This window comes from Pantherophis guttatus, chromosome 6 (assembly GCF_059756535.1).
Source record: "Pantherophis guttatus breed Tessera chromosome 6, ASM5975653v1, whole genome shotgun sequence".
NCBI classification, from domain to species: Eukaryota; Metazoa; Chordata; class Lepidosauria; order Squamata; family Colubridae; genus Pantherophis; species Pantherophis guttatus.
In genome coordinates this window covers 20,233,677-20,253,293 of record NC_142068.1, presented here as the reverse complement: position 1 = coordinate 20,253,293, position 19,617 = coordinate 20,233,677, and the positions used below count along the sequence as shown (strand labels likewise).

The window sequence follows — 19,617 nt, the reverse complement described above, 5'->3', positions numbered from 1 at the left end:
AGCTCCAGAGCTGCAGGTTGCTGACCCCTGAGTTAGAGCTAGATGAAACAGATTACCTCTTTTTCAAACCACTCCTCTCTCGATGATGAATTCCCTACCACCAAAATATAACCACATGTCATCTCCTGGGAGGCCTTAGCCAAACTAGGAGAGACATGGATGCAACTATTTGTGAAGTTATGAATCTCTGAGTTGAGTAGGGCAGCTAATCTTCTTTACTCCTAGAGATTTCCTGGATACATTAATGATGCTTTCCTGGATGTAGTCTGCTATTGTCTTCTACTGAAATATTTTTAAAAAAAACTTCATAGTGTAACCCAGGGGTGTCAAACTCGCGGCCCACAGGCCAGATGTGTCGTGCGCTGGCCATGCCCACCCCCAGTTTAGTGAAGGGGGAAAAAGTCATGATACATCATGTGACAACAACATGACCCCGTGAGTTTGACACCCCTGGTGTAACCTAAGCTCTGGACTTCCTGGTAGCCTCTTATCCAAGGAATAACCTTTTCTACTTCTGCTTAGTTTTTTTTTTTTTAGTTCAGCTAAGGTTAGCTTGACTCAGACATTGGTGTGGACTGTACTATGAAGAAGAGAAGGAAGAATTAGGGCAAATGAAGTTCAATATATATGTAGAAATTAACCAAGGAGCTACTGATAAGGGTTCTACAGAGGAATTATGTCATCTGCACCTCTATAACTGTCTGGTTTGGTTCTGCAACAAGACAGACACAGACTTCAGAGGATAATTAGAACTGCAGAAAAAACAATTGCTACCAACCTGCCTTCCATTGAGGACCTGTATACTGCACAAGTCAAAAAGAAGGCTGTGAAAATATTTACAGACCCCTCACATCCTGGACAGAAACTATTTCAACTCCTACCCTTAAAACGACGCTATAGAGCACTGCACACCAGAACAACTAGACACAAGGACAGCTTTTTCCCAAACGCCATCACTCTGCTAAACAAATAATTCCCTCAACACTGTCAAACTATTCACTAAGGTTGCATTACTATTACTATTATTCTTCTCATCGTTTCTATCACCCATCTCCTCCCACTTATGGCTGTATGACTGTAACTTTGTTGCTTGTATCCTTACGATTTATATTAATTGTTTCCTAATATGATTTGATTGCTTATTTGTTCCCTATGACTATCATTAAATGTTGTACCTTATGATTCTTGACAAACGTATCTTTTCTTTTATGTACACTGAAAGCACATGCACCAAGACAAATTCCTTGTGTGTCCAATCATACTTGGCCAATAAAATTCTATTCTATTCTATTCTATTCTATTCTATTCTATTCTATTCTATTCTATTCTATTCTATTCTATTCTATTCTATAAAAATAGTTTAAGGGAGACTTCTAAATAAATCTAGTATTAATGTTACTAAATGGCACAGTGAGTTTAGATTTTTATACCGGAGACTTGTATAGTATAATGAGCTATGTTTGACAGACTCTTTCAACACTCACCTTATCCTTGGCAAAGCTGAAGAGCAGTTTGCGCTCAGTAATGAACTGGACAGCTATTACGCTGTCTGAATGACCTGTCAGGATTCCAGCAGGTTTTGATGTGACATAAGGATTCCAAAGGCAGACGGAGCAATTAATTCCTGCAGTTGCTGTTCAGAGTCATAAAGTTGAAATACGGGTTTTACAAAACGGTTCCAAGGTGTAACTAATGAGTATTATCAGGGTACAAATATCTGATCCAGAGATTCAAGTGAATTGCAATTTGATCAAATCTCCAAAATTAAATTGACTTTCTTACCTGAATTGTCACATTGATTCAAATTTTGAATTGATCCCGCTGAATAGATTTAGTGATCTAACGCTTTGTAATGCTTGCCATGTCTTTTTTTCCTCCTAATTGATTATATGATTCAGCTCTGTTCAGTTTGACAGTTTATGCCTTTGGCATATTGGTAAGAAGATAGACACATTCTGATTCTAATAATTTCCCCAATCTCAGGGGTACCAAGTTGGGAAAAACTGCCTTTTATCTCTTTTCTGCTTTCTTTCCAATTATTTCCTTTGTATAACATTAATATTGACTATGACTATCATTAAGTGTTATACCTTATGATTCTTGACAAATGTATCCTGTCCTTTTATGTACACCGAGAGCATATGCACAAAGACAAATTCCTTGTGTGTCCTATCACACTTGGCCAATAAAGTGTTCTGTTCTATTCTATTCTATTCTATTCTATTCTATTCTATTCTATTCTATTCTATTCTATTCTATTCTATTCTATTCTATTCTATTCTATTCCATTCCATTCCATTCCATTCCATTCTATTCTATTCTTCATAATCATAAGTTTATTTGTCAAGCATATATAACAGGTAATAGTATAAACATAATTTGAATACATGAAAAGAATAAGTAAAAAGGAATATTAGGACAGGGACGGTACTTATGCACACCCCTTACAGACCTCTTAGGAATGGGGTGAGGTCAACAGTAGACAGTTTAAGGTTAAAGTTTTGGGGGTTTGGGGAAGAAACTACAGAGTCAGGTAGTGCATTCCAGGCATTGACCACCCTGTTACTGAAGTCATATTTTCTGCAATCGAGTTTGGAATGGTTTACCTTGTGTTTGTATCTATTTTTTGCTCATGCATTGTTGTGGTTGAAGCTGAAGTAGTCATTGACAGGAAGGACATTGTGGCAGATAATTTTATGTACTATGCTTAGGTCAGACTGAAATCGGCATAGTTCTAAGTTGTCTAAGCCCAAAATTTGGAGTCTGGTGGCATAAGGTATTTTATTGTGGGTAGAGGAATGGAGGACTCTTCTCGTAAAATATCTCTGGACTCTCTCGATTGTATTTATGTCTGATTATTCTATTCTATTCTATTCTATTCTATTCTATTCTATTCTATTCTATTCTATTCTATTCTATTCTATTCTATTCACCTGCTAGCCCAGAGTCAAATTCTCTTTCTCCCTCCCTCCCTCCCTCCCCCCCACACTCTCTCTCTCTCTCACACACACATACACACAGACACCCCTTCCCAAAACCTCATGAGCATCCTTTAGGCAATTGGCTTTATAAGGCCCACCTAGTCTTTCCATCTACCTCAAACTCATGGCCCGTGGGCCAGATGCATCATGCACTGGCCACGCCCATGCCCAGTTTAGCAAAGGGGGAAAAAGTCATGATATGTCACATGATGCTGCTGTGACGATGCGGGTTTGACACCCCTGATCTAGCCCACAGGTTCTCAAGCAAGAATCTGCCACACCTCACAAAACCCTCACTTTTTTTAGTGCCACCTTTTCTATTCTCTTATAACAGAAAGAAAACACCTTTCTCTCTATGAAGGATATCAGGATCCCCTTCCTTCCTTCAGAATGAATCTGGCAGTAGAAGCAATCTCTAAACAGAGAAAGGACTATTGACCAGTACACGCACAGTGGTCCCTTGGCATACATCACCTTAATAAGATGCTAATCTATGGCAATAAAATTTATGACCAGATTTTTAGAAAATAAATCAACCTTGAATTATCCATCCATATGCCACTGGCAAACCTCCAGAACAAGTAACCTGGCAACTGGGAAATACTTGCCAAATATTTTTCTTCCTGTTAGAGAATAACTACACTATACCACCAAATTAAACTGGTTCAACGATTATTTTTTTTAATCTGCTAGGGAACTGCAGCTTTTCCAAGAAAACGTTTGGTTCCTCTAGCCAATTTTCCTCCCATTCATGACAGACTGCCATTTGAAATACTTACACTCATTAAACCAGTTCAAACATGAAATAATACAGGATATATCTACCTTTGTGACTTTAATAAGTTTGATGAAGAGGAAATATTTCAACTAGCAGAAAGGGTGTCTACAATATCGCTATCTTGCACATTTCTTTTCAGACCTGTCTGAACTCTATTCTACAATTGGATTATTCTAGTATTTCAGGGTTTGTTTCCGTCTAGCTTTTCTGTCAGTTATAACATGATCAGAACATGCTTTATTCTAGTTTGCCTCTTGTTCACCCTGCCCAGCCTCTTTGCTACTTCTTTGTGGTATTTTCTTCATTGGTTTTCACCTCAATCCACTTCATGTCAAGCTCCTTTTCTTTCTCTTTCTCTACCAGCACAGCTCTGCATCCAGAGTTGAATTCTGTATGATTTTTTTTTTAAGTGTCAAGCTTAAAATGTCTTCCCTCTGCAAATGAGCTTTTCAGTATATTCCTTTTTTTAAAAAAAAAAATCTGAGTAATGAGGCAAAAACAGAAAAGCTACAGCCTAGCATCTATGGATCACAGAAGCGGTAGTGGGACATCTGTAGAAGAAGCCTTATAGGCTTGATACAGTATATTATTTTTACAGGAAGTGCAGCCATCTTTATGAAGAGATTAGGAAGAAATTGTTGGAAGAAATGTCCATCCGGGTTCAGTTCCAAGTGGGGAGAAAGACACTGGAAACATGGAAGCTGTTTGGAAAGATGGTTTAATGGTGGACAGGACCACATGGTTTGATTTCCTGGGAAATCAAGCACATGGGTGAGAGAGAGAGAGAGAGAGAGATTTATACCCTCTCTTGATCCCTGCCTTGGAGCTTCCTGTTCCTGTGTAAGAAATGTACTCTAATTGGTTGTCAGACTCCCATGGAGCCATGCAGGGCTAACTTTGTAGGTTGTCTTAAGTCCCAGGCTTGGTTGAATCTTGCTGAGTGATGTAATGAAGAGGGTTTGGGGCAATTCCTATAATGGCTGACAGCTAATTCTACCTTTGTTGGATCTTGGGCCAGGGTATTTTCTTATGAATAAACCTAGCCATCTCTTTATCTCTTAAGTGTTGATATCTGCTGTGCGCTATTGAGGAGGGGGGGGCTATTAAGAGTGAGTCTGCTTCCTGCCTAAAAAAAAGCATGTTTCTCCATTTCTCATCCATGGAGGTATAATATTCTGCCTTTTTAATATTTCCTAGACTATTTCATTCTTCTAGGAGAGGGATGGGTGCTAACTTCCTACAACAGAATTCCCAAAGCTCCAAAGCTCTCACAGAAATTTGGTTTGCAAAGTTCTTCAGCGAACTTATCTTGAATATATTTATCTAGGATTTTTTTTTTTTTTTTTGCATTTGTCATAAAGAAGGCCAGAGATATATAACTCTAAGAAGCAACCACTGCTTAGTAAACGTCATGTTTTACAACTTCACAGAGATTTATTGAACTTTTCTGATTGGAATCCAAACCCAGGAAGTGAGTGATTGATTTTACACCGCTTTCCATATATGATAAACACAAGTACTATTGCCACCATTAGTAGAGCTAGAGATTTCAGGGAGGCAAAAGAATTTTAGATAGCTCTGTCATACTTGGGAAGGAGCACACTTTTGTTGTGGAAATGAATAGTACATTTTAAATGGTTTTAAAATAGTTTTTAAAATATAATTAATATCTGGCATTAGCGCTGTGCCAACACTTGATTTGTAGCGTTATAGAGATTTTCTTCCTAGCAGCAGAGACATCCTCAAAGGAGGTAGCGATAGCCAAAAGCTTCAAGATTTTGCAGTATCACAATCCAAGCTCTTGATTTTGTACATGCATGTAATATTGAAGTACATGCAGAATAATTGGGCCTTAAATCATGACCATCTTGCAGATTTTGATTCCTTCTGTGGACACCACTAGCAAAATATATTATTCTTGAGAGATTATAAACTCATAATGGTTCAGAATTTCTTGGCTGGTGTTTTGAGCTAACTGGATAGCTGAAAGTTGCTTCTAACTTGAAACAGTCCAATGGGAAGAGATTCCCAAAAATGTCTTCCATGGGATTTAACTAAAGCAAGGACAGCCAGGAAGAAAGCAGAGCATTGGAGACATAGCTGCAACGTGAAAGACTGTCTATCTCTAGCCATCTCATTGCTTGCTTGCTTGCTTGCTTGCTTGCTTGCTTGCTTGCTTGCTTGCTTGCTTGCTTCCTTCCTTCCTTCCTTCCTTCCTTCCTTCCTTCCTTCCTTCCTTCCTTCCTCTCTCTTACTCTCTCATCTATCTATCTATCTATCTATCTATCTATCTATCTATCTATCTATCTATCTATCTCATCTGTCTGGAACCCGCACTGCATATCAGACATTAATACAATTGAGCGAGTCCAGAGATATTTCACGAGAAGAGTCCTCCACTCCTCAGCTCGCAACAGAATACCTTATGCCACCAGGCTTGAAATTTTCGGCTTAGACAACTTAGAACTACGCCAACTTCAGTCTGACCTAAGCACAGTACATAAAATTATCTGCTACAATGTCCTACCTGTCAATGACTACTTCAGCTTCAACCACAACAATACATGAGCACACAATAGAAACAAACTTAAGGTAAACCGCTCCAAACTCGATTGCAGAAAGTACAACTTCAGCAACAGAGTAGTCAATGCCTGGAATGCATTACCTGACTCGGTGGTTTCTTCCCCAAACCCCAAAAACTTTAACCTTAGACTGTCTACTGTTGACCTCACCCCATTCCTAAGAGGTCTGTAAAGGGCATGCATAAGAGCACCAACATGCCTACCGTCCCTGTCCTAATATTTGTATCCCCTTTTATTCATATCCATTTCATGTATTAATAACCATGTTTATACCTATATCTGTTATCTAATACATGCTTGACAAATAAATAAAATAAAATAAAATAAAATAAAATAATAAAATAAAATAAAATAATAAAATAAAATAAAATAAAATAAAATAAAATAAAATAAAATAATAAAATAAAATAAAATAAAATAAAATAAAATAAAATAAAATAAAATAAAATAAAATAAAATATCTATCTATATCTTCTATGCCACTGATCTCGCCAAGGAACTCTAGGCGGCTTACATTCATATGATTAAAATATGATATAAAGTGTCAAACAACAAATAAAAACCGTACATTTAAAATTCAATTAACCAAGATGGGAGTCCTTGAACCTCAGATTCCACCCAAGAAAATTTCTCTGGAATTTTTTTCACCTTTGATATAAGTTTCAATAGCAAATTTTCATTCATCAAACAGAATGGTAGCTATCAGAGAAAAAAAAATGCAGATCTTTTTTTTCTAAGTGCCGGTCTTTATGTACATACTCAATTGACCAATCTTTCCCTATGAAATCTTCTTTTTTAAAGGAAAAGCCCAAGGCAACCAAGGTCAAGATCAATGGGACCCAACATGCTCATGCCAGCGCAGATCCCAACCAGAATATATCTGGACTTTTCTATCTACTGTCATGTTCAGAATTTTTATATTTCAGCCTTTTCTATTCTTTTAATTGACCCATTACATTTTATAATAATGGAGAAATCAGGAGGAATATACATACCAATTAAGTTAAGTCTGGAATGAAAATCAAAGGCATTGACTCCTTGGTCAATATGGAAAGCTGTCATTGTTAGGCAAGGACTTAATTTTTCCCTCCAGGCTAGCGCCAATGTCTTTGTGCTACTGGTGGTAACAGACAAGAATGCATCTAAAGATGAGCTGTACAAAACTGAAATAGGACAGAGATGACATTAGAACTAAGTTCTGCCAAAGCAACCGTTCTTACCTTGAGCTGAGTCAGTTGTGGTTGCTCAACTATTGCTGGTTCATTTAATATTGGATGCATTAGGATATTTTTAACTTTTAGATGAGTTCAGTGGTGAAATCCAAATTTTTTTACTACCGGTTCTGTGGGCGTGGCTTGGTGGACATGGTGTGGCTTGGTAGGCGTGGCTTGGTGGGCATGGCAGGGGAAGGATACTGCAAAATCTCCATTCTCACCCCACTCCAGGGGAAGGATACTGCAAAATCCCCATTTCCTCCCCAGTCCTGGAGGAAGGATATTGCAAAATCTCCATTCCCAGTCCACTCTGGGGCCAGCCACAGGTGGTATTTGCCGGTTCTCCAAACTACTCAAAATTTCCGCTACCGGTTCTCCAGAACCTGCTGGATTTTACCCCTGGATGAGTTCCTTCATAAATCCATCCCATTCATTTCCATATTCATAGGTAGATTTCTGTAAGAAGCCTTGTACACTTTGTAATACCTTGTATGCAGATATACATTTAGGTTGAGATGTAGGGGGGAAAGGTATGGCTATACCTATAAATGTGTTTATGCAGATGTGTGTGTATTTCACTTTCCATATTAGCTGACTTATACATAATTCTATCAAAATATGTAAATGCAATATTATATTTCTAAAAGCATTTTGCACATATTTCTAAAAGCACTTTATTTTAAAATGTGCATTTAAAGCACATTTTGCTCTGAATTAAAAACAGTATTACAGCACTCAGAAAAAAAACAGCCAGTTATTTTCCCAAGCATACAGTACTATAGTCAAGGAGCTAAAATCAAGAAAACATTTTAGAAAATTAGTTACTGATGTAGGCGGGCTGGATTTTCGTAAACAACATGAAATTTAAAAGGTAGGTGGATGCTATCCTAAAAAATTACTCCCTGCTTGAAAGGCAATGATTTTGTACCACTTTTGGTGACCTAATGGTATATGTCAGCTCTGGATTCTTTTCTCATAAACAATATGGTTATTATTGCTTTTTATCAGACTTTGAAAATATATTTAGCCATAATAAAGTTCAAGACTAGTGGAGAACTTGATGTCACCTTCTTGAACAAAATACTTCAGTTGTTATTCCTTTTTTCTTTGAATGGGCAGATTTGTTTCCTGAATAAGAACTCCCCAATTATATCTTTCTTGGTTAATATACAGTAAAGACTCTAAATGAACAACATCTTTAATTTGATGACTGAATTAACCTATCTTCCCAATTTGTGAAATAAATTAAATAATGCTCTAATGAAACAGGTTGTCAATTCTCGAAATGATTCTAGCTGAAGCCATATTTCCCTTGCTTCATTTCTTAGTTGCCGTACTTATGGGGGAAAGGGGGGGGGGGTTATGGAATGTAGAATGTTTTCCTCCAATGTCCGAGACATAACAATGATAAGGCTCCTCAGAACCAAGGCCAGATTAATGTGTCCTAGCAATGGCAGGAGGGAGTGCTGAAAAGTTCATGACAGGCTTGGTTGGTCAACGTGACCTGTGACACAAGGTAAATTCATGGCTCTATTCTCCCCCCGCCCCCATGTTTACTCTCTAATGAAATGAATAATAATAATAATAATAATAATAATAATAATAATAATAATAATAATAATAATAATAATAATAATTTTATTTCTATACCGCCCTTCTCCCGAAGGACTCAGGGCGGTGTACAGCCAATTTAAAAACACAAGACTCAATAATTAAAAATTAAAATAATTAAATAGATTTGGCCGATTTAAAACCCCAAAAATTTAAAATACCCCAATTTAAAATTATCATGTCGATAGCCCGGCCTGGCGGAACAACAGGGTCTTCAATGCGCAACGAAACACCCGGAGGTCGGAGATCTTGCGTATTTCCGGGGGCAGTTCATTCCACAGGGCTGGGGCTCCCACAGAGAAGGCCCTCCCCGTGGGTGTCGCCAGCCGACATAACTTGGCTGATGGCACCCTGAGGAGACCCTCTCTGTGGGAGCGGACTGGTCGGTGGGAGGCTATTGGTGGCAGAAGACGGTCTCGAAGGTACCCGGGTCCTATGCCATGGAGCGCTTTAAAGGTGGTAACCAACACCTTGAAGACTTGGTAGGTCCAAATGGTTTTTCCTTCAGAGCTCAACCCCCTTCCAGAAATCTTGGCATAGCTCATAAAATCATCTGCTACAATGTCCTACCTGTCAATGATTACTTCAGCTTCAACCACAACAATACACGACCACCCAATAGATACAAACTTAAAGTGAACCGCTCCAAACTCGATTGCAGAAAAAATGACTTCAGCAACAGAGCGGTCAATGCCTGGAATGCACTACCTGACTCTGTGGTTTCATCCCCCCAAAATTTTAACCTTAGACTGTCTACTGTTGATCTCACCCAGGGGTGGGTTCTACTTACCTTTACTACCGGTTCGCAATGGAGACGCACGTATGTGCTTGCTTCGCTCATGCGTGCTCTCTTCTACACATACGCAGAAGCGTTTTGATGACGTCGGGGTGGGTGGGTGGAGCCTCCCTCCAGTTTTACTACCGGTTCTATAGAACCGGTCTAAATCAGGGGCAACCCACCACTGACCTCACCCCATTCACGTCTGTAAGGGGCGTGCCTAAGAGCACCAGCTTGCCTACCGTCCCTGTCCTAATGTTCCCTTTAATTGTATTCATTCTATGTATTCAATTCATGCTTATATATATTATCTAATACGTACTCGACAAATAAATAAATAAATAAATAAAATAAAAATGGTAAGGTAAAGACATTCTTGTTGAACTTAATTCCTGGATATTGCATTCGTGCAATTTTCTAGCCATTATGAGCTGGTTTGCCATCACTTATTTTGGTTTTTTTTTTTTTCCTTATGTTTATTTTTTTAAACAGGTCAACAACATCCCTGCTTAACCTGCAAGATCAGCAAAGATCAGCTAGATGCTGCCACCTGGTGTGACTTAGTGAAGATCCATGACTGGCTTCACACCAGCTATTACTTGAACATGAAGTCTATGAAGCAGAGATGCAGGAACCCTGCTTTCTGATAAATTAGGTTTATTGTATATTCTACATATTAGATAAGTTGTTACTACAGCAGAAAAGCAGCAACTGCCAATTAGAAGCACCCATGTATAAACACACGCACACGTGGAGTTAGCCAGCCTTCTCTTTCTCTCATCTCTTCCCAGGAACAAAACTTCCATTTCCTTTTCATACCAGTATGTCCTAATAGTCTAAGAATTGATCATCTCTCTGTTTGAGAGGTGGTTGATATCCGTGCATTGCTCTTATAATGGACCTATCTGGTCTCAGGCCATCTGTGCCCTCACAGGACCCATATTCATCTTCACATTCAATGCATAATTTATCAGGCCTTTTAACATTCTAATGCTAATTCAGATTTTTAAAATGCTTTGTAGTAAGTCTACAAAAGGGCAGGCAAAAAGTTTTTAAGTATCCTGTGATGAATCTAGCTTCTGCCCCCACTTGAGTCAATTAAAGATATGTCAGGAGCAGCCAGATAAAATCTTCATAAACATGAATCCTAGTCAAACTTTGCTTACAAATTAGCCGGTTGGTGAATGAAAAGTACAGACATCCTTCTGATGAGGATGGGAAGATTAGTAGCCAATTTGAAATGAATTTCCTCAACTCCTTGGATATCCCTTAAGTTTTAAGATTTAAAAAATGTTCCATGTTTTTTCCCCCAATATTTGTCTTTTTTCCTCTGGAATTAAAAAAAAAAGTAAGAAACCAGATGTTCCAAATGTGCCTTTTTATTTCCCAAACATTTACATATTTTGGCTTCACCTTTTTCCTATATCAGAATTATACAGACATATATGTGTGTGTGTGTGTGTGTGTGTGTGTGTGTGTGTGTTTTTTTTTTCTTCTAGCCAGGTTTTCCCTACGTAACCAAGGTTTTTCTGCGGCTCCAGCTCAGTAGAATCACATCTACTCTATTCTGATTCTACTGAGCTGGAGCCACAGAAAAACCTTGGTTACGTAGGGAAAACCTGGCTAGAAGAAAAACACACATAAACCCTGCTTGCGGGCTCCTGGATTGGAGCTGAAAGGTGAAAGGGAAGCAGTATGCTCCCTCCATATTGGGGTAGACCAGGTGCTTTGATAGAAAAACACTTTACACACATATACACACACACACACCAGAATTATCTCTCTATCTATCTAACACATAAGCATTTGTTTCAGGGAGCCCTCATGAATTCCAGAAATCTGAGAAACGTATAGGTGGTATGTTCATATATTGCATTTTTTATGTGCTCATGTGCAAACAATTGAAGACCATTCTTAAAAAACATACTGGGTAAGAAAGGTTCCAAATAAATCTCTGAAATTCAAAGTTGTTATGCCTCTGAAACATTAAAATAAACACATTTTCTACCAGAAGATGTAAGTATTTGGGAAATAGATTTGTTATATCTATTCTGAAATGTTTGCTTGGCAATTTATCTGGTGAAATAGAATTTCTTTTTTAAAAAAAAATTAAGGGCATACTTTAACAATACAGGAGGCCTTGGGGACTTTTATCAGAATAAAATATATATTATGAGCCAACTAATCTTTACAATTCTACTTGTTGCTGACTAAATTAAGCTGTAAATCAACCTCCTTGGAAGATGTCTGACTAGGAAAGGTGATGTCGGAGAAATTTTTGCATCAAGAGCATGCATGATAAATTAAAATGCTCTGCTGCCTGAAGAAAAGATGAAGAAATTAAACAGCAGAAAAGTATGTTCTTAGAGAATGATAAAATCAGAATTGGAAATAGATGTGAAGGTTATTAATTTAACTAGTTTGCGTGGAGAAAATGTACAACTAGGAAATTCATAAGACATGAATATCTATGTCCTCTTACTTGTAATAGCTAGTATATATAATAACAATAGCACCTAGTCTTATATACCACTTCACAGTGCTTTACAGCCCTATCTCTAAGCAGTTTACAGAGTCAGCATATTTCCCCCAACAATCTAGGTTCTCATATTACCCACCTTGGAAGGATGGAAGGCTGACTCAACCTTGAGCCTGGTGAGATTTCAACTGGCAAATTGCAAACAGCTGGCAGTCAACAGAAATGCCTGGCACTACTGTATTCTAATCACTGTGCCACTGCAGCTCTTAAAAATAAGTTGTTGGGGTTTTTAAAAAAAATTCTTAAAAATTCTCCCGGTCCTCAAAAGTATCTTGAAACAGATCTGGATCATAGATGGAAAAGGACACACGTACTTGTCCTCCCAATTTTGTTGATAGCCCATCCTGTTGTGGAGAAAATGTCCACTTTCAATGGGGAGCAGAAGAGAAGAGAAGAGAAGAGAAGAGAAGAGAAGAGAAGAGAAGAGAAGAGAAGAGAAGAGAAGAGAAGAGAAGAGAAGAGAAGAGAATAACAGAGTTTGAAAGGACCTTGGAGGTCTTCTAGTCCAATCCCCTGCTTAGGCAGGAAAACCTACACCAGAGAAATGGTTATCCAACATCTTCTTAAAAACTTCCAGTATTGGAGCATTCACAACTTCTGAAGGCAAGTTGTTCCACTGATTAATTGTTGTAACTGTCAGGAAATTTCTCCTTAGTTCTAAGTTGCTTCTCTCCTTGATTAGTTTCCATCCACTACTTCTTTACCTGCCCTCAGGTGTTTGGTCTCTGACATTTCAGTGGAAGGTTACATGGGAATTCTATCTGGGAGAAGGAAATACAAAGGCACAACAAGGAAGAGAGAAGGCAGGTGTTGCAGCAGTAAAGGTCAAGATGAGACTGGGGTGTTACGGTTGTTGTTTAATATGACTATTTTGACATGCTTATTGCTTTTATACTATGTTAAGAGCCAAAGTGGCACAGTGGTTAGAATGCAGTATTGCAGGCTAACTGTGTTCACTGCCAGCAGTACAAACCTGACTGGGTCAAGGTTGACTCAACCTTCCATCCTTCCAAGGCCAGTAAATTGGCCAGATTGTTGGGGGTAATATGCTGACTCTATAAACCGCTTAGAGAGGATTATTTAATAGAGTAGGGTAGGGTAGGGTAGGGTAGGGTAGGGTAGGGTAGGGTACAGTAGAATAGAATAGAATAGAATAGAATAGAATAGAATAGAATAGAATAGAATAGAATAGAATAGAATAGAATAGAATAGAATAGAATAGGAATAGGAATAGGAATAGGAATAGGAATAGGAATAGGAATAGGAATAGGAATAGATGAAACCAAGGACATTGGCATGCACAAACTTCAGTGATCATTGGACTCCTCACCTAAGGACTGCAAAAGAGCCCCAAACAAATCAAGGCTACAGACGATATATGTTTGAATTGTTGCACTACTTTTCCATTGTGATGGGACTGCAATTCTTAGAATGCAAATGCGAATGTGAATCCACTTTTGTTCCTTTGAAATATTTAAGAGTAGAATAAGGTGGCTAGGTTCCAACCTGGAGATCTCTCACTGAAGTATTTGATGCCATATGAATCCAGGTTGTTGTTGTGGGTATATATATATTTTTCACTCAGTCCCACTTCTCTGCTTATTCTAACTCCTGGAATAGGACTCTAAGTATGCCATAACAAGCAAGTAAGGGAAATGAATAACAGGACAGAGCAGAACAGATGCTGTGGTTGTCTTTTCTTAAACTGTACTATGGGATTTAAAAGATCCAACAGATGTCTCCAGGTTGCAGCTTGACAACTTAACGTTGAAATGAAAGTTTGAAATTTTGTATTAATGGGGACACTTATGGCAGAAAGGGGAGTGATTCCTCTCTGTGGACTAGACATTTATTAATTATTCAGATCTGAATAATTTATGTCATTTATGGAAAATGCTTTATTGTTTTGGAATTTAAAGAGCCTCTTCATAATATGAAGCATTTCAGAGACCGTTGTTATCATCTTCAAGTTTTGGTTTAAAAGTGAGCAAGTTAAAAAGAATAAGAAAGAAAGAAAAAGAATGTAAGGCTACTGAAAAAAGAAGAAGTCAAGTTTGATGGTAGATGGTATTTTAATGAATCCTTCATTCTGTTAATCATCAGTTGGAATCCTCCTTTTCTCTTACTTTAAATTATTTCCACCTTTCATTTGAAATTCTGAAGGTTGTGAAAATAGATACATAGGGCAAAAAGCTTTAAATGCCTATAAAACATGTCATTCATAGCACTCCACCTCCGAGAAAACAATTGTTAAATTTTCCCTCTGCTTCCCAAATCTATCACCTTTCCTCCACCCTCAAAAGGCATCATACAAAAAGGCAGGACTTAAACTACAATTCTATCTCTGTCAGCTTCTGTATGTTGACCTGCCCTGTGAAGATCAAAGTGCCAGAAGGCTTAAGTGAAAGGCCAACACCTCTTTATCCAGGCAGAATAGAATAGAATAGAATAGAATAGAATAGAATAGAATAGAATAGAATAGAATAGAATAGAATAGAATAGAATAGAATAGAATAGAATTCTTCATTGGCCAAGTGTGATTGGACACACAAGGAATTTGTCTTGGTGCATATGCTCTCAGTCAGGGGTGAAATGCTCCCAGTTCGGACCAGATCGCTGGATCTGGTAGCGATGGCGGCGGGTGGTTCGGAGAACCAGTAGCAAAAATCCCTGCCGCCCCTCCCCCCCATGCCTACAACTTCTTCTGCCGAAAAAAATGCTTTTAAAAGTTAAAAAAAAGCCTCTGATGATCGTGCGGCTCAGCTGGGATCGTCAGAGAGACTTTTAAAGCATTTTTTTCTGCAACCTCTTCTGGGGTCTTTTGAAAATGCCTTTTCAAAGCATTTTTTTAACCACCTCTTCCGCTGAAGAGGTTACAGGAAAAAATGCTTTATAAGTCTCTCTGACGATCAGGCAACTCCGCTGGGATCATCATAGAGACTTTTAAAGCATTTTTTTCTGCAACCTCTTCAGCGGAAGAGATGGTTAAAAAAATGCTTTGAAAAGGCTCTGACGATTCCAGCTGTGTTGCCTGATTGGCAGAGCCTTTTCAAACCATTTTTCTGCATTTGCAGAAAAAATGCTTTGAAAAGTTAAAAAAAAAAAGTTGGCCATGCCCACCCAGTCACATTATCCCCCCCCACCAAGCCACGCCCACAGAACTGGTAGTAACAAATTTTACATTTCACCCCTGCTCTCAGTATACATAAAATAAAAGATACGTTCATCAAGAATCATAAGGTACAACTCTTAATGATAATCATAAGTAAGGCTGAAATGTCTATTTGTCCTTCATTTCTGGGAGTTTTTTTATAGCCTTCCATTTAAGACGTTCCTGTAGCACTTTCTGAGAAAGTACATCTCAGGTTTACTTTAAAAGGAAACCTAGCTCCTTTATGTAGATTCATAGAGTTTTGCAAAGCCACTGTCATTGTTCCGGGTAATGAACTCCCGGAAGTCAGGACTCTGACACTTTGTTCAGGTTCAAGAAACCCTTTACTGAGTACATCATATCAGCTAGTGGTGGGTTTCAAAAAATTTTACTACCGGTTTTGTGGGTGTGGCATGGTGCGCGTGGCATGGCATGACATGGCTTGGTGGGCATGGCTTGGTGGGTGTGGCTGGGGAAGGATATCGTAAAATTCCATTCCCTCCCCACTCCAGGGGAAGGTTACTGCAAAATCCCCATTTCCTCCCGATCAGCTGGGTCTCGGGAGGCAGATAACAGATGAAGGCCAGATAATAGATGGGGGCCAGTCAAAGGTGGTATTTACCGGTTCTCTGAGCCTTGGTGGCGCAGTAGACTAAACTGCTGCTGTTAAAGTAGTACTTAGCTGCCAGCTGCCTGCAATTACTACGAGTTCAATTCTCACCAGGCTCAAGGTTGACTCAGCATTCCATCCTTTTGAGGTAGGTAAAATGAGGACCCGGTTTGTGGGGGCAATAAGCTGATTTAATATAAAATAGAACACCACTCGGGGGGGGCAAAAAAAAGTCCTACTAAGCAGGTATATATAAAAGTATGAAGGCTATTGTTTAATGCATTGTAAGCCGCCCTGAGTCTCCGGAGAAGAGCGGCATATATAAATCGAACTAATAAATAAATAAATACTCAAAATTTCTGCTACCGGTTCTCCAGAACTGGTCAGAACCTGCTGAAATCCACCTCTGATATCGGCACTTAGAAAGATGAATCTAGCTCTAAACTATTCCCACACATAGGGATGGTTAAAAGACCCCACCTCCTTATGTCTCTCAGGTCACATGGACCAATCAGTCCAGATGTAGGTTCCCACTCAACTTTGACAGGTGTCTATTGACATGATCTTGGTTCTCACACTGGCTGGTAGATGTTATGGTTAGCCAGCTGAGACACCACATTCCTGAGTCGTCCCCCACCCCATACTCTCCCCCTCCCCGTTGAATGGCAACCAAGAAACAAAGTAGAAGTAAGCATGGCTTGTTTTTCAGATTGACAGTCAGACCTAGTTACTGCTCAGATGGGAGGTACCAGAACATCCCAAGCTAGATTTGAAAATCTTACCGTCTAAGGTAAGATCCTTCCCCCACCCTCCTATTCTTCTGCAACAGCCTGAAGACCTGGCTCTTCTGGTTTGTCTGGGGACCAAATGCGGAAATTCCATACTGGAGGCAGCTGCTAAATTGTTAGCAGATTCCACCTCCCCTCTCCCTTGCTCTCTGCTCTCCACCCATCCTTCTTTTTGGTTAGCACATTGATATATTTATTCTCATTGTGTTCCTTTATCATTGTTTATTTATTCTTTTATAATTTTACTTCTGTTCTGTTTACACGCCTTTCATTTTTCTCCTTTTTTTATTATTGTAAGCCACCTAGAATAGCTCTGTGACGAGACAGGCAGCAAACAAATTTAACAAATAAATAAAATAAAATATCTGTGAAGGCAATGACAAATCACTTCTGCACTGTAACCCAGGAAACTGCATTGATGGATAAGTTGCCCTTGACTTGAGGACATGGTTTATATTTAATAGGGCTTAGGAAATATAGATACATTTGCCATTTAAAAGTAGGATTTCATCATTTCGATATTCTTTCTAACATCCCAATACATGCCAAAGGTAATAAACAAGATTAAAAGAAGACATTTTTAAATTACTCTTCAAATATGTACCTTGCTTAATCCATTCTTTATTATGGATTTTGTGTCTTAAGGTGTGGCAGCATTTGTGATATCCAGAAACCAACTCCTGCCAATTAATTGTCACGGTCACATTTTCATCTTCAAAAGAACTGGGAGGCCGTTCAAACAATGAAATTAGGGCTGCATTGAAGACAATTGCTTGGACCTATACAAGAAGAATTGATTCAATCTTTTAACCCTTTCTAAACATTTCAAGACAACCCATTACCAATGTCACACAAATACCTCTCTTTTGTTATAAATTCATAATTAGTAGGCATTTAAATTTCATGGCCACAGCTATGACTAATTTATTGTTATAGTAGTTGTTATTATTGAGAGTTCAGAAAAAATATTTAGGAAAGGACAATGGGAATAACTCAGATCTATGTATCTGGGCAAGGAGTCTACTTTAACAAGAGCCTGAATATGGAAGGAAAGTTGACCCAATTTAATCAAAGAATGTAAGCAAATACTTGGGAAACTCAAATTAATTTTGTGCAGCTCAAGAGCAGGAGTAATGAGAAATGACTGAGTTCAGTGAGCGTTTGGTTTGGAAGAGAAGAAATCCTAAATAATAAAATTGTGAAGGAACTATTTCAAAATATGCAAAGAGCCCACAAGAGGTGCCATCCAACCTCTGCTTAAAAATCTCTAAGGAAAGAAAGTATAGCTCACTGGAAGGTCAAATGGGTTGCATGCAAACATACTTCAGTTCAGTTTCTAGTTTCTCCAGGTAGGACGAGATGGAGTATAGATCTAGAAAAATCGAAAGAGATCTAGGAAGCCATTATGGTATATGATTAAAAGTGTTGAACTATGGCTGACCATATCCAAGTTCAAATCCATGTACAACTATGGAACTCACTGAGCCCATATCATGAGGTCACCTCAAATCTTCAGTCAGATCCACCAAGTTTGGTTAGCTTCACACCTTCCAAACCAGGGGTGTAAAACTTGATTTCATTGAGGGCCACATCAGGGTTGTGTTTGATCTTCAGGGGGGCAGGGGTGTGTGGCCAGCGTGGGCGTGGCCAGCTTGACATCACTTGCGTCAGGCGCACCTGTGGCCCAAGTGCTCTGCCAGCAAAAACAGACTCCCAAGCTCCATTTTCAGCTGGGACAGCCTCTTGCAGCCTTCTGCCAGTGAAAACAGAGCCACTCTGAGCTCTGTTTTCATTGGCAGAGGCACCATGGGCTGGACCTTTTCTATTTCCACAGTGGCCCCGTGGGCCAGATCTGGCCCACAGTCCTTGAATTTGACACCCCTATTCCAAACAATCTTGTTTCCAGCCTTCTCTTATGTCAAACCCTGAAGGGAACTTTTTCTGGTTTGTACAATGAAACTGTTAGTGCTGAATGTGTAGCATTACAAGATTACACTCTAGATGTTGTGCCATACTTGCCTGTCCACAGACATCTCCCAGGCTCAGAATAGCTTCATTTCCATCATGAGGGTTATACCAGTAGTGCATGCATGTCACTGTTCCCTCAAAGCCTTGAAGCCTGTATTGACACGAGAACCCTTTTTTGAAATTTAATTCTGCAAAATGGATCTCTTTGTTTGTAAATGCAACAGCTACCTAAAGGGTGAGAGGAGGAGTGGGGACAGAAAAAAGGAGAAAAAAGAATATTCCTTGAGAACCACCATTCTTGGATCACCAGTCAATTTTTATTATTATTATATACACAAAAATGACAGTATACACAGCAAACGAGATAACCATGCTGGATTTCGTATCACAAATCACTAGTCGAACACTTCCCAAGCATTTAGGACTGACTGATGTTGTTGTTGTTGTTGTTGTTGTTGTTATTATTGTTATTATTATTATTATTATTATTATTATTATTATTATTATTATTATTCACCATCCCCTCAAAAAAATGTGCTCCATTTTTGTGGGGCTGCTCGAATACCACTTTAGATGGAACTGAAAAGGGAAACAACAGGAGAGAGGGGAAGGAGTAG

General features: G+C 38.8%; 1 protein-coding gene across 1 annotated transcript in view; it reads right to left on the bottom strand.

The window, feature by feature from the left end:
* The window catches only part of WDR49 (WD repeat domain 49), a 133,533-nt gene that overhangs the window by 92,668 nt on the left and 21,248 nt on the right, over nt 1-19,617 (bottom strand). The window contains exons 3-6 of the mRNA XM_087872524.1: nt 19,052-19,228; nt 17,637-17,811; nt 7,337-7,504; nt 1,485-1,633 (exon numbers count right to left, since the gene is read on the bottom strand). Coding sequence (XP_087728650.1) covers nt 1,485-1,633; nt 7,337-7,504; nt 17,637-17,811; nt 19,052-19,228 — 669 coding nt within the window. The remainder of the gene's footprint in view (nt 1-1,484; nt 1,634-7,336; nt 7,505-17,636; nt 17,812-19,051; nt 19,229-19,617) is intronic.